The 13191-nt window shown below is 34.0% G+C and overlaps 1 protein-coding gene and 1 long non-coding RNA gene across 2 annotated transcripts; one reads left to right on the plus strand and one right to left on the minus strand.

Moving 5' to 3' along the window:
• Positions 1 to 8570, plus strand: LOC132164251 (proteasome subunit beta type-4). Its single transcript, XM_059574722.2, has 7 exons — positions 1 to 73; positions 2569 to 2642; positions 2984 to 3060; positions 4240 to 4369; positions 4563 to 4722; positions 4816 to 5001; positions 8248 to 8570. Exons 2-7 carry the CDS (start codon positions 2575 to 2577, stop codon positions 8359 to 8361), a joined length of 735 nt encoding a protein of 244 aa, XP_059430705.1. The 5' UTR covers positions 1 to 73; positions 2569 to 2574; the 3' UTR covers positions 8362 to 8570.
• Positions 8571 to 9291: 721 nt separating this feature from the next.
• On the minus strand, positions 9292 to 9958 carry LOC132164746 (uncharacterized). Its single transcript, XR_009438413.2, has 2 exons — positions 9719 to 9958; positions 9292 to 9638 (listed from the first exon to the last, which is right to left on the minus strand). It is a non-coding gene; the product is annotated as an uncharacterized LOC132164746 (long non-coding RNA).
• Positions 9959 to 13191: the final 3233 nt, after the last annotated feature.

Raw genomic sequence — 13191 nt, forward strand, 5'->3', positions numbered from 1 at the left:
CGGTACTCCTCTTCTCCCTTCGCTCAACTCCAAACCGCGCAGCTCCTCTCTCTCTTCGGCTTCTGCATCTCAGGTACTCTCGTATCTCTCTGTTGGATCACTCTGAAGCTTCATTCTCGAAGCCTAGCTCGCTACCGCATCGGATTTAGAGTTAGGTTTAGATTTTTGTCACTCTAGAGTAAGAAAAAAGCTTTTGATCTGTGGATTTGTATCTGTAGATTTAGTCATTTTCGATGAGCAAATGTTTGGTGGCTGTTGAATTGGTTGTGTGAGTCTAGCTTTCTCTGTTTGGATTCAAAATGTTTGGTTTCTTTTGGCCAGCTCTTCGTTTGGTAGCTGTTGAATGTTTTTTTTTTTTTTTGAAGTACTGAATTTGGGTTTTTTGATTTGCTGTTGTTTGGGTTATTGCTGGTTGTATGAATGCTATTTTTTTACGTCACGGACTCGTCGTCCAACAAGAGGAATCGCATCCAAGTCTCTAACGCCAAAAAGCCCCTCTTCTTTTACGTCAATCTCGCCAAGTTTTTTTTTTTTGCCCTTTCTGTTGTTTCCCTCTACTGGGTTTCTTTCTCTTGGTTATTTCCTTTTTGGGTTTTTACTGTTCACTTCCGTTTGTTTGCTGAGAAAACTCAAGGGAAGAACATAGGTTTATATTTTTGTGCTCTGTACTAAACTGGGTAGTTTGATTTACGGGTCTTTTATTTTAATTGTTTTATTATTATTTTTTCATTTATTTTTGAGAAAAGAAAAAGAGAAAAACCGAGTAATCAGAGCGGTGTCGCTCTCTTAAAATGGAAACTTTGAGTTGGAGACAACGAAGAAGTGCAAGACTCGGTAGTTGCTTGTTGGTGCTTGATTCCTGGGCTTGGAGAATCGAGATCTGACAAAAAGAAGCACCTGAAAGAGCGAAGTAAGGAGGTACTTTTGCATGACGAAGAGTACTCCTTGATAGTCTTTAAGAAATAGAGAAAACAAAATGAACACCACTGCACGAAAATTTTAAAATCTCTCTTTTTCCGTGTCTGTGTGTCTTCTGTTAACGGTTGCAGAGATCTTAGCTTCTATAAATGTCCTTTTTTTTGGGCTCTCTCCTCTCTCAGTGTGCTGTGGGGGGTTTTTAAAATAATTGGACGAGTCTATGCACTGGTACAGATCCAAATCTCAGTAAAGTAATTAGAGAAACCTCCTTTGTTATTTCCAATTGCTAAGCTTCTAGAGAAATATGAATAAATGGATAGTGGAAATGGTTTGGAGAATCAATGACATGCTTTAAGTAGTTGAGTCCTTTTTGTCTGAGCATATTTGATTGTCCAACTATAGATTTCTCTCTGAGTTATAGACAAGGTTGGTTAGAAAGGGACTTTGCATTAGTTTAAACATTGGCATCCATTGCATAATGTTGCCTGTCACTCATATCACACTGGTATTGTCCACCGTGCTTTGATTTGAGCAAGAAAACCATATCTGCTAATGCCGAGTATGGCTTATGTTATTTTCTTCTTTTTTAATAATTATGACATTCTTTTTGGGCTAGAGGTCTGTTATGTTTGCTCTTAACCTTATCTTTACCTATCATTTTGTGGATTAGCTGCCGAACCATGTATCAGTATGTTTCCTATTTTGGCTACTGATTGGACACCCAAATGACTTCATGTCATTTAATAATTTGCATGTGCTGCATTTGACGTTGATATCATGGGGTATCTACCATTGGATCTAAACTATTTTATGTTTCTATATGAAGATGCTTGAATAATTACCTGGCCTTTTCAACTGTCAGTGCGCCATCTATCACATCTTTACTTATAGAACATCTTTTGTTGTGTCAGGGCATTGAGCTTATGCAGTTTTTAGCTGTATTTTAAAACTCTGATTTGTGCACTTGTCAAGAATTTGGTGTCACCCTTCTTTCTAGTGATAGCAAATGGGAGACTTGAGAATATGAAGATGCTCAGCAGTACTTCTGCACCGTACCTTCAAATTGTGCATGACATTTCTTTTCATATTTGTGTTTTCTTTGTTATCCCTTTTGCTCTGTTTCTGTGGAAGTCATTTCTAGTATTGGAAACTCTTTCTATCCAATACTTGTATCTCTTACTTGGAGAGAGGAAGCCTTTTCTCTGGTCATTTGTGCAGTCAAGAGAAGGCACACTGCTATAGTTACCCAGCAAAATCTTAAAATAGTATGCTTTCTTGGAATGATGATGTAATACGGTGATGTAAATCCTAGATTAACTTGCATGATGTAAATCCTAGAAATCCTAGATGTTTCTATCTTTATGAGATATTTCAATTAAACATAATTTTTAGGTTGATTTTTTTAGTTTTATATTAGTATTTTTATGTTGTGAATAAAAATTGATATTTATAGGTTAATATGCTTGAATGCAAATATTTGCTGATTTTCTGTATGAGACAAATGCCGGAAAATGTTTTCAAGTGAACCAAAAACATTTTTTGATAAAAAAGATTTTATGCCGAAACAAATAGAGCCTAAGTCCATTGATTTTTTTTTTCCTTTTTAAATCAGGTCTCTAACTGAGTGCATCTTCTTTGTTCTCTCTGTAGTTGACGATGGATTCAAACCAAGCTGCCAAGCAGCATAGCCTAGTGGGCTCTGAAGCTGATTCTCAAAGAACTCTGTATGTATCAGTGCATGTGGATTTTGGGTTTAGGTTTTTGGGATTTGGGAATGAGTAATGCTATATACTAGACAAGTGTCCATCTTCTATCCACCAAAAGCTGATGTGGCGTAGTCCCCCAACCAAAAAAAGCCATTTCCATCTAACAAATGCTATGAGGGGACAACGCCACATCAACTTTGGTGGATGGAAAGTGGATATTTGTCTAGTATAGAGCATTACTCTTTGGGAATTCTTTGGAGTTGGTGTCTTGTAATGGGTGCTAGGTCAAATTGCTAGTTTAGGTAGAAAAATAACAATCTAACCCTAATTTTTTTTTAATGTTTTTTGGGTTGGTTTAGGTACCCATATGTTACTGGGACGTCCGTAGTTGCTCTGAAATACAAAGATGGAATTCTTATGGCTGCTGATATGGGAGGTTAAATGCTAAACTCACTCATCCTCTGTTGCAATTTTCATATAATTCTGTTTTTGCTAAAGTATTTTCGAGTAAATTAACTTTGTTCTTGAACATATACCCTCATTTGGCTGCTGAGAAAACAATGGCTGTATGGATGTATATATATATATATGCATGCAGGTATATCTATGTGTGTGTGTGCGCGCGCTCGTGTGTATATATGTGGATTGAATTTAACTGGAAAGAAAATAAAAAAACTGAGTCCATGTAATTGTTTTCCCTCTTGAAATTGTCAAATTGCAATTGAGACGTGTGAATACAGTTTTCAGTTTGCCTAATACTTGTTCTATTGATATTTTATTTTAAGTGATAGATAGAAATAAATGATATCAAATTTAGCCATGACAGTGTCTGTAATTATGAAACTTCAAAAATTATGATTTTTTGTCATGATTGAAAAAAAAAAAAAAAAGAAAAAAAAAAAAAAAAAAAAAGAAAAAAGAAAAAGGAAAGAGCTCTGTTCTTGTACGCTTCATGTTTTTTTATTAATATCATTTGAGAAGGAAGTATTCTATTTATCTTGTTTTCAGTATTTTGATTAATTGTTTATTTCTTTAGGGAAAAAGGCTACTCCTTTCAAAACTCTCTTATGTACTGTCTTTTTAAGACTATTCCTTTCAACTTTGTTATGTCATCTTCCTACGTTCTTATTGATTCAGCAAGTAATTTCTTGTCTGATCTTGTACTCTTGCACTTCAGTGAGTGAGTAGGGATCACTAGTCAAGGTTTTAAGTGGCACTTATTGGTTTTAAGAGCTCTGACCCCCTTTTTTAGTAGTCTAAAGCAATTTTATTTGGCTACTTGCTTTTGTCTATACTGAAATTTTTATTGCAAATCTGTTTCCTCTTATCCCAGACATGCATGAGACACATTGTATACTTTCCGTAATGATTATGTCCATATGAATATCTAATAACCAGATGCCCATCATATTCCTTAAATTCACCTGACCCCTCATTGTGGATAGCTTTAGACTAATTTTACATTGAATCTTTAGATCCATTTTAGAATATATGTTTTTGGTACATATCTCATATCATTTATGCCACTAGACTAACTGGTTCATGTTTTAAATAACATTTTGAAAACTTCTTTATGATCATAGATGCTTCATGTTAATAATGTATTAACTGACAGGCTCCTATGGGTCTACCCTGAGATACAAGAGTGTGGAGCGATTGAAGGCTGTTGGAAAACATTCTCTTCTTGGTGCAAGCGGGGAAATAAGTGACTTTCAGGAGATTTTACGTTATCTTGATGAGCTTATGTAAGTACTGATTGTTTTGGAAGAGATATGGATGGAGCGGAAAGTTTGCACCTTTTTATACAACAACCCCCATCCCCCCCCCCCCCCCCCCCCCCCTTTATTTGGTGTCATGTGAAAATGAACTTTTTTGTTGTTGCAAGGTTTGTACCTTCTTTGCTGAGAGATTCTTAATTCTGTGGTTTGGTATTTGCAGCCTGTATGACAACATGTGGGATGATGGGAATTCTTTTGGGCCTAAAGAGGTGCACAGCTATTTAACTCGTGTGATGTATAATAGGCGCAACAAGTTTGATCCACTGTGGAACTCACTTGTTCTTGGTGGAGTGAAAAATGGGCAGAAGTACCTTGGCATGGTAGACATAACTGATCATTTTATTTGATGCTTTGCAGCTTCGTATGTGCATCTAAGAATATTACTCAGATGTGTAGTTGTGATTCTTATCCAGGTTAGCATGATAGGTGTAAATTTTGAGGATAACCATGTAGCAACTGGGTTTGGAAATCACCTTGCCCGGCCTCTTCTTCGTGATGAGTGGCATGAGAACTTGAGTTTTGAAGATGGTGTTAAGTTACTGGAGAAATGTATGCGTGTACTTCTATATCGTGACCGGTCTGCTATCAACAAGCTTCAGGTTTGTTGTTTCCTTATATAATTGGCTTTGAGATGTCCTTTAATTTCTAAAACCCTTAATAATTAAGTTATAGGTGTACAATGATATTACCGGAAAACAGTTAAAACTTTTTTATAGTTGTTGGACGAAATTCTGCAACTTCTCTGGATGTTTTAAATTTCTGTATCTCATTTTATCCATATCTTTTTCTTTTTTAGTCTCTATTTCCATATCAAAATTTCAATTAGAGATCTAATGTTCAATTTTGGTTGTGTGTGGAATATCAATAAGGATTGCAACAAATTAAAATCAAACTGTTGATTGCTTTGGTTATTTCTACGAAATTGTGGTTTGAATTTTATTACTTCATCCCAATTTAAATTGCTGATGTCTTTCTTTTTAATTCCCAAAATATATCCACTTTTAAAAAGTGGAAGTTCTACTTGCATAGCGATTGCAACAAATTAAAATTGAACCGTTGATTGCTTTTGTTATTTCTGCGAAATTGTGGTTTGAATTTTATTACTCCATCCCAATTTAAATGTCTTTCTTTGAGAGTTGTTGCTATACGGAGGTTGCAGAAAACAAGAGTATTTTGCTAACTATTCAACAGCTGACACATCAGCAATTTCAGAATATTACAAAAAATCAAAATGAGAACAAAAAACCACATTATTCCTCCCAAATTTGAGCAGCTGCCAGCCTCCGCCATACGCTACTGTCGGAACCGCTGCTAGACTCTGTCTCTCTCCATCGGCCACGTGGGGTGGCGTGCGGCCACCTCAGCCACCCATGGGGTGGCTGGCGAGCCACCCCAGCAGTTTTGGGGTGACCGTGAGCCACCCCATGGGTGGCTGGGGTGGCCGCGCGCCACCCCACATGGCCGACAGAGAGAGAAACGGAGGCTGGCGGCGGCGTAAGGCGGACGCTGGTGGCTGCTCAAATTTGGGAGGAATAATGTGGCGTTTTGTTCTCATTGTGGTTTTTTGCAATAAGCTGAGGTGTAAGCTGTTGAGTGGTTGGCAGAAAACAAGGGTTTTTTGCAACCTCTGAATTGAAGATATTCCCCTTTCTTTTTAAAACCAAAATTATATCCACTTTTAAAAAGTGAAAGTTCTACTTGCTCCATTTCCTATATTGCTCTCACATTTTCAAAAGCCAACAAGATTCTTATTTAAAAATTCATGTCACTTCTGTTATACCTTAATTAGAATATCACTAATTTTTTGCCATTTTCATAAGTCATTTCAAACGAAGAAATATTTTTTTTGAAAGAGAGTATTTTCATTCTCATATTATATTGTATTTCTGTATAAAATTTTAAAATGGGATGTCCTTTGGATGTTCTTTTTGAAGAATTAGAGGAATTAATGAAATCCTGTCTCAAATGTGTGAACTCTTTTCTCTCACTCCCTCTCTTCTGGATTTAATTGTCATAATAGTTTCAACCTCATTCTGGTAGAAATCTTCTTGAGCCTTAGAGACAGTTTCTAAATCACTGACCAAGGACTAAATATTTTTGCTGTCTCAACTTGTGGTGGTTTTCCTTTGGAATTTTACTCTTGCAAAAAGCTAAAAGAAGGGCTAGAAAAGAAAGTTTTTGCTAATATGAATCTTGACTACTAGGCAATGATGAGGTAGAGCCAATATTCTAGCAAAATATTTTTTTTTTGATAAGTAAAATATTTAAACAAGAAACAGGGTGACAAGAGTTCATGATGAGGTAGAGCCAATATTCTAGCAAAATATTTAAACAAGAAAAAGGGTGACAAGATTTTGGAACTCAGTTTTATTTTTATTTCTTTTTTTTCCCCTCTACATGCTTTTTTGAAATTCCTAGAATTTATAATAGATGGTGAAGATTTTCATTATTCTTACTGTCCAAGCTTGTGGAATATGCTCACTCCCATTTAGGGCTGGGTATCGGTCATATTGGTCCCGTTAATGGGCTTATCGGTCGGTTAACCGATAAGCTATCGGTTAACCAAATCCTAACCGATTACCGATAAGAAATGTTAACCGAAAATTATCGGTTATATCGGTAATCGGTTAACTGGTCGGTTAAATCGATTTGGGCTTTTGTGGGCTTTTTATTGGGCCTTTAACTGGTTATTAATTGAGCAAAAAATTAATTGTTTTGGAGGTTCAAATACGTTTTGTTGGGCTAAAGCCTAAAATAGCTTAGTAAAGCTTTTTTTTTTATTTTTTAAATATAAATAAATATAAATATAAAATTATAAAAAATTAAAAATTAAAAAACTTATCGGTCATATCGGTTTTTCTATAAAAAATTATTAACCGACCGATTATCAACCGATAAGCTTATCGGTATAAAATTTTTAACCGATTACCGACCGATAATTATCGGTTACGGTTACTGTCGGTTCGCTTAAATTTGGTAATCTGTCGATAATCGGTAACCAATTAATCTGCCCACCCCTACTCCCATTATCTATCCACGTATCTTTACAAGGTGAAACATGTTCAAAGTGGGCACGTAGTTCCCAGGTTCAGTATTCTACGTCTTCCTTTACCTTTCCCCTCTCTCTCTCTCTCTCTCTAGAATGGTCTTGGTGCTTGGGAGGCTCATTGTGTTTCTTTATGGGTTATGATGAGAGCAAGACAACAAATTCAACCTGCTTCTTATGGCGGAGTGTTCAGGCACTTGATTATGGACGACCATCTACCATCTTCCTTTTTGCACACATTTCGTAGTACCTGTAGGGTCATTCTGATTAGTTTTGACGTTCTCTTGATCTAGGATTGGGAAGTAGATTATTGTTTCCTTGTCTTGGTAGATTTATGTTTTTTAAATTAATGTTTTGTTGAGCGTTGTTTGCCATTCTGAACTTAAATGTTCAGTAACCTGAATCAGATAATAATGCCAAATTGTACTAGTAGATAGCCTACTGGAATTTTTGGAAGCATTTCCATCTTTTGATCTTTTCTGTGAATGTGACATGAATTAGCTATTGAACCCTCTCTCTGTGTACATAGATCTTCAACTATATGCAGTTCTGTATAAAGGTGGCCCAAATCTCTGAATTAGTTCAATTGTTCTTCAGCCGTTCTATATTTAAATTATCTTCTAGAATATGATTTTGAATTGTAAATCTAATTTGGCCAATGAACTTCAACTCAAATGATTCTTCGACCCTTTAAGTATATGTCCCTGACCAACTAAGAAAAGTTCTTAAGATTATAATAATTGAATGTGGTATTTTTCTGAGTCATTCTTAACATATATGTGAATTTTGCAACTTGCAGATAGCAAAGATCACAGAAGAGGGTGTAACTATTTCACCACCGTACGCATTGAAGACTTTCTGGGGATTTTCTGCTTTCGAGAACCCAACAGTGGGTGCCGAGGGATCTTGGTAGCTACAAGAGCTGGATAGAGCTGTCTTGCTGGCTATCACGTTTTTATTATAACTGTGCTCGAGTTATTTGTAAAATTTGTTGGACTTCCAAGTTAAGCGGACCTTTTTGTCATTAATAGAATGATTGTCTAAATTCACAAATGCCCGACTGGTTTTTTTACAAGTTTGCTAATCACAAGAATTTGGCTTTGACCAGGATGTCCCCTGCAATTATGTTTCTCATATCTTTATTCACAAATAAAAATTAAAAAATTAAAAAAAATTCTGTTTCTCACATCTAGTCTTATCTACTAGGTATGACACAACATGTGGGTCAAAACTGTCGTAATGGAATCCTCTGCATTTTAAAGAATAATGTTAATTAATAGACTGTTATACAATTATTATGTCACTTGATGATATAACAGTAAAAATTAGTTAGATCAGCACTTGTAATAATAATAATAAAAACAAGGGTAAAGTTTACTTTACTCTTTCAAACTACCACCTAAAATAATTTACTCCTCAAACTATTCAATTGTGACAAATTACCTCTAAACTATCAAAATAATGAAAATGTACCTCCCAATACTAATAAAATGACAAAATTACCCATATAGAATTTTCAATAAGACAAAAATACTCTTAAATTTTGAAAAAAAAAAATTAAAATGTAGTATTTTTATTTTTATTTTAGTAAGGGTAATTTCATAATTTTTTTTTAATTGTGGGTACATTGTCATTGTTTTGGTAATTTATGGTGTAAATTGTCGCAATTGATAGTTTATGGGATAAATTATCATTAAGATAATAGTTTGAAGAGATTAAATGGACTTTACCATAAAAACAATGTTATAATGCAAGGGCGGAGTTAAGGGCAAATCTTGTGTGACATGAATGAACAGAAAGTGAGAATTATGTTACAATGCAATGGTAGAATTAGGGGCAAATCTTGTGTGAAACCCATGATTAAAAAGTGAGAAATGTTGTTTAGTAAACAATAATACGATTGTCATAACTCGGATGATGTTGTAATAAAAATCACCATTGAATTATTTTTAATTTTTACTGCCAAATCATATCGCTTAGTTTATGACAGTTTACAATAGTTACTTTTAAGTACTCTGCAAACTTGTTTCACGAGCGCCATTTCTGCCCGCAGCAAGGCCATGTGGTAGACTTGTTGCATGGATATAACTTTTTGTCTGCTCCCAGAAAGAAAAAAGAAGAGAAGATTGTTTTGCATACACATCCAAATTCGAATAGGGCTTCATTCACACAATTCCCCCCACATTCCACCTGAAAGCACACATCAGTTAAAAAAAAAAAAGAAAAAAAAAAGTAAGGAACAGAAAAAGGATATATAGGAAACACCGAACTAGCTAGGAGCTAGGCTTCAAAATTAGGGAGTCGGCTCGGCTGGCTTGTTGAACATGTAAGGTTTCCTATGCAAGACAGATGACGCTGGCTCCCTCCCCACACCCCCACCCCCGCCTCTTTCGTTAGGGCCAGGGCGCAGTTTTGGGCGACGGCGCCATCTCTCCTGCGTAGCGAACCTTCTAATGCAGTTTCTGCTGGCGACGAAGCTTCTAATAATGCCCAAGTTTTATGGAACTAAAACTACTAATGAATCTTCTTTGGATAAGCCTCGGCATAGACAATATGGTTTCTATATATAGACGAAAATCTTGTTCATATCATTTTTTAAAAAAGAAAAATATTCGAAACTTTATGGACACTGGGCTCCACCCAAAAGGGGCAGGCACTATCTATGTATGTTTATGGTGCTGCTGGAGAGGCATGTTGTTGTTCGGGCAGTCACTCACTCACTCACGCAATTATGTTTTTGTTTTTGTTGCTTTGTGTGTCTCTTTAACCGAAAGGATCCGATCCCTTTATTTAGAAGGGTAAAATTGTTATTTTATTATTATTATTTTATTTTTTACAATTTTGCCATTTTTCCTTTTTAATTCATCCGAAAAGGATTTTTTGTTTTTGTTTTTGAGAGTGTTTGGCAAACCCCTTCATTTTATATGTACTGTACACCTCTGAGTGGCGCCGAAGTATTTGGTACGATTTGTGCTTAAACAGACTAATGCAGTAGGGGTGCAAAGGCGGGCGGTTTTTAACCGCCCGCTAACCGCTAACCGCTATAACCGCCTAACCGTTTAACCGCATTAACCGCTAACCGCCTAACCGCCATAACCGCCTAGCGGTTAGCGGTTAGCGGTTATTGGGTCTACTAACCGTAACCGCTAACCGCTAACCGCCTTTTTATATAATATATTTTTATAATTATACATATAACATAATCACTTGATCATTAAATCACAATTTTTTTAAAAAATAATTAAATCACAATTTGAGTATTAATATATTATCACTATAATTTATATGATTATATCATATAATCACTTGATCATTAAATCACAATTTTTTTTAAAAAATAATTAAATCACAATTTGAGTATTAATATATTATCACTATAATTTATATGATTATATCACATGAGATTGATTATTAAATCATTTGATTATATAATAACAAATTATACATATATAATATGACATAACTCATAAGTATACTAATTCATACTAATACAACAATTAAATATCTAGAGACTTATTTCCAATGTATGTTATAAACCTATAAGTCTATATAAGTCTACATATGTATATGAATAATATAAATGTATAATATCAATAGTTAATCATATGATTCAATGACAATTCAAATACTTTATTCAAGACTTCAAGTGAATCATATTATTAATGTACAATGATGATATGATTCGTATAATATCAAATTAAGTAATTGACATTGGATTAAACAATGACCAATGTGTTACTTATAAACATAATTTAAGTATTAATGTATTATCATTATAATTTTAGTAATTTATATATTATCACTATAATTGATATGATTATATCACATGATGACTTGATCATTAAATCATATGATTATATAATAATAAATAATACATATATAATATGACATAACTCATAAGTCATAAGTCTACAAGTTAATCATATGATTCATGTACAATGATAATCACAATTGATTCAATTGAATTAAACAATATGTTACTTATAACTACAAGTCTACAATTTAATTAAAGCATTATTAGATACTTTAGGAATTTAGGATTTAGGAGTTTGAACATTACCATTTACCATTAGATATTAAGTTCAATTCAAAGAAAAAAGATTATAAGTAAATATGATAAGAATTTAAATAATTAATCATATGAATCATATGATATAATTTAATGAGACTATATGATTATATAATATCAAATTAAGTAATTGACATTAGATTCAACAGTGTGTTACTTATAATCACAATTGAAGTATTAATGTATTTTTTGAACATTTTTTAGAAAAAGAAATTTAACCATTTTTTGAAAGGAAAAAAAAAAAGAAAATTAACAATTTTGAATTATATATATATATATATATATATATATATATATATAATTGCTTATATGCATATATATAAATGTATAAGATAAATATTTAACTATATGATCCAATTACAATTCCAATACTTAATCAATTATTCATGTACAATGACAATGACAATGTGATTCATATAATATCAAATTAAGTAATTGACATTGGATTAAACAATGTGTTACTTATAACTACAATTGAAGTATTTTTGTTTGTTTGTAAGTTTATAAGATCAACACTTAATCATATGATCCAATGACAATTCAAATATTTATAGCAATTGGGCCCAAGAAGATATTAAAAATACAAGAAAAAAAAATGAGGGTAAAAAAAAGCCCAATTTTAAAAAAGCGGTTAGCGGGCGGTTATCTATTTCACTAACCGCTAACCGGCCACTAACCGCTAACCGTTAACCGCTAGGCGGTTAGCGGTTGCGGTTAGTGAAATTTACTAACCGCTAGGGCGGTTACGGTTAGCGGTTATTGCCACTAACCGCTAACCGTAACCGCCTTTGCACCCCTATAATGCAGTATGTAATATCCGGTTTGAAAATTAAAAGTGTACATAATTCTAATTTTGCCCCTTCAAAACACCTTACGGCTTACACAAATATTTTCAATTTTTTTCCCTTGTCTCATAAAGGCTTTATTATCTTTTAATATAACTTAACTTGTCACATACATAATTAATCGTGTCTCACTGCAGCATCGTCAGATGGCACTAATTGAGAAACAGTGTCGTGAAAAATGTGAGACTATGCCGCAGCCTAACAAACAAAAGGCCATCTTTTAAAGGATCTTTTATTTATTGCATGCCTTTAAAGCCTATTTCTGATGTCACCCCTTTGACGTCATTTCGTACTATCTGAAAAGACTTTGGTGCCATTTCAGAAATTAGCTTCGATAACGGTGGCTAATTAATTTATAAAAGAAAATAAAATAAATATTAACCCAATCATTTCTCTCTTTTTGCTTGATTTCGTGGCATGTCCATGAACCGAAGTCATCATTATTAGATTGTTAGGATATCCCCTCTCGTCGTCCCTCGGCCAGCTCTTTGCCTTTGTGTAAGAAAAGCTGAAAAGGGACTTATCAAAAGCAATTAAGTTGAATGCATGCGTGCCTTTCAACCAATGTTCACTGATTTATCCCAATACCCCACGTTTTTTTTTTTTTTTTTTTCCTTTTTGGTGTCCATTTCATGACAGGCAAGAGGTTTTGGAGGATTTTCCCAGCAAAGCAAATGGGGAGAGATACATGAAGGAATGATGTAGGCTATAGCCTAGCAAACAAGGAACAAAATTCTTTTTATTTTATTTAAACTGAAAAGTATTTAATTAGTTATAATAAAATGATATTTTTGTCTTTTCTCTTTTTGAGATGATAAAAATATTTATT

The sequence above is a fragment of the Corylus avellana genome, chromosome 8 (assembly GCF_965113065.1).
Source record: "Corylus avellana chromosome 8, dhCorAvel1.hap1.2, whole genome shotgun sequence".
Classification (NCBI taxonomy): Eukaryota; Viridiplantae; Streptophyta; class Magnoliopsida; order Fagales; family Betulaceae; genus Corylus; species Corylus avellana.

Coding starts and splice junctions, on each gene's coding strand:
- LOC132164251 (XM_059574722.2), top strand. CDS start 2,575: ATGGATTCAAACCAAGCTGCCAAGCAGCATAGCCTAGTGGGCTCTGAA. Junction 2,643..2,983: donor GCTGATTCTCAAAGAACTCT/GTATGTATCAGT, acceptor GGGTTGGTTTAG/GTACCCATATGTTACTGGGA. Junction 3,061..4,239: donor TATGGCTGCTGATATGGGAG/GTTAAATGCTAA, acceptor ATTAACTGACAG/GCTCCTATGGGTCTACCCTG.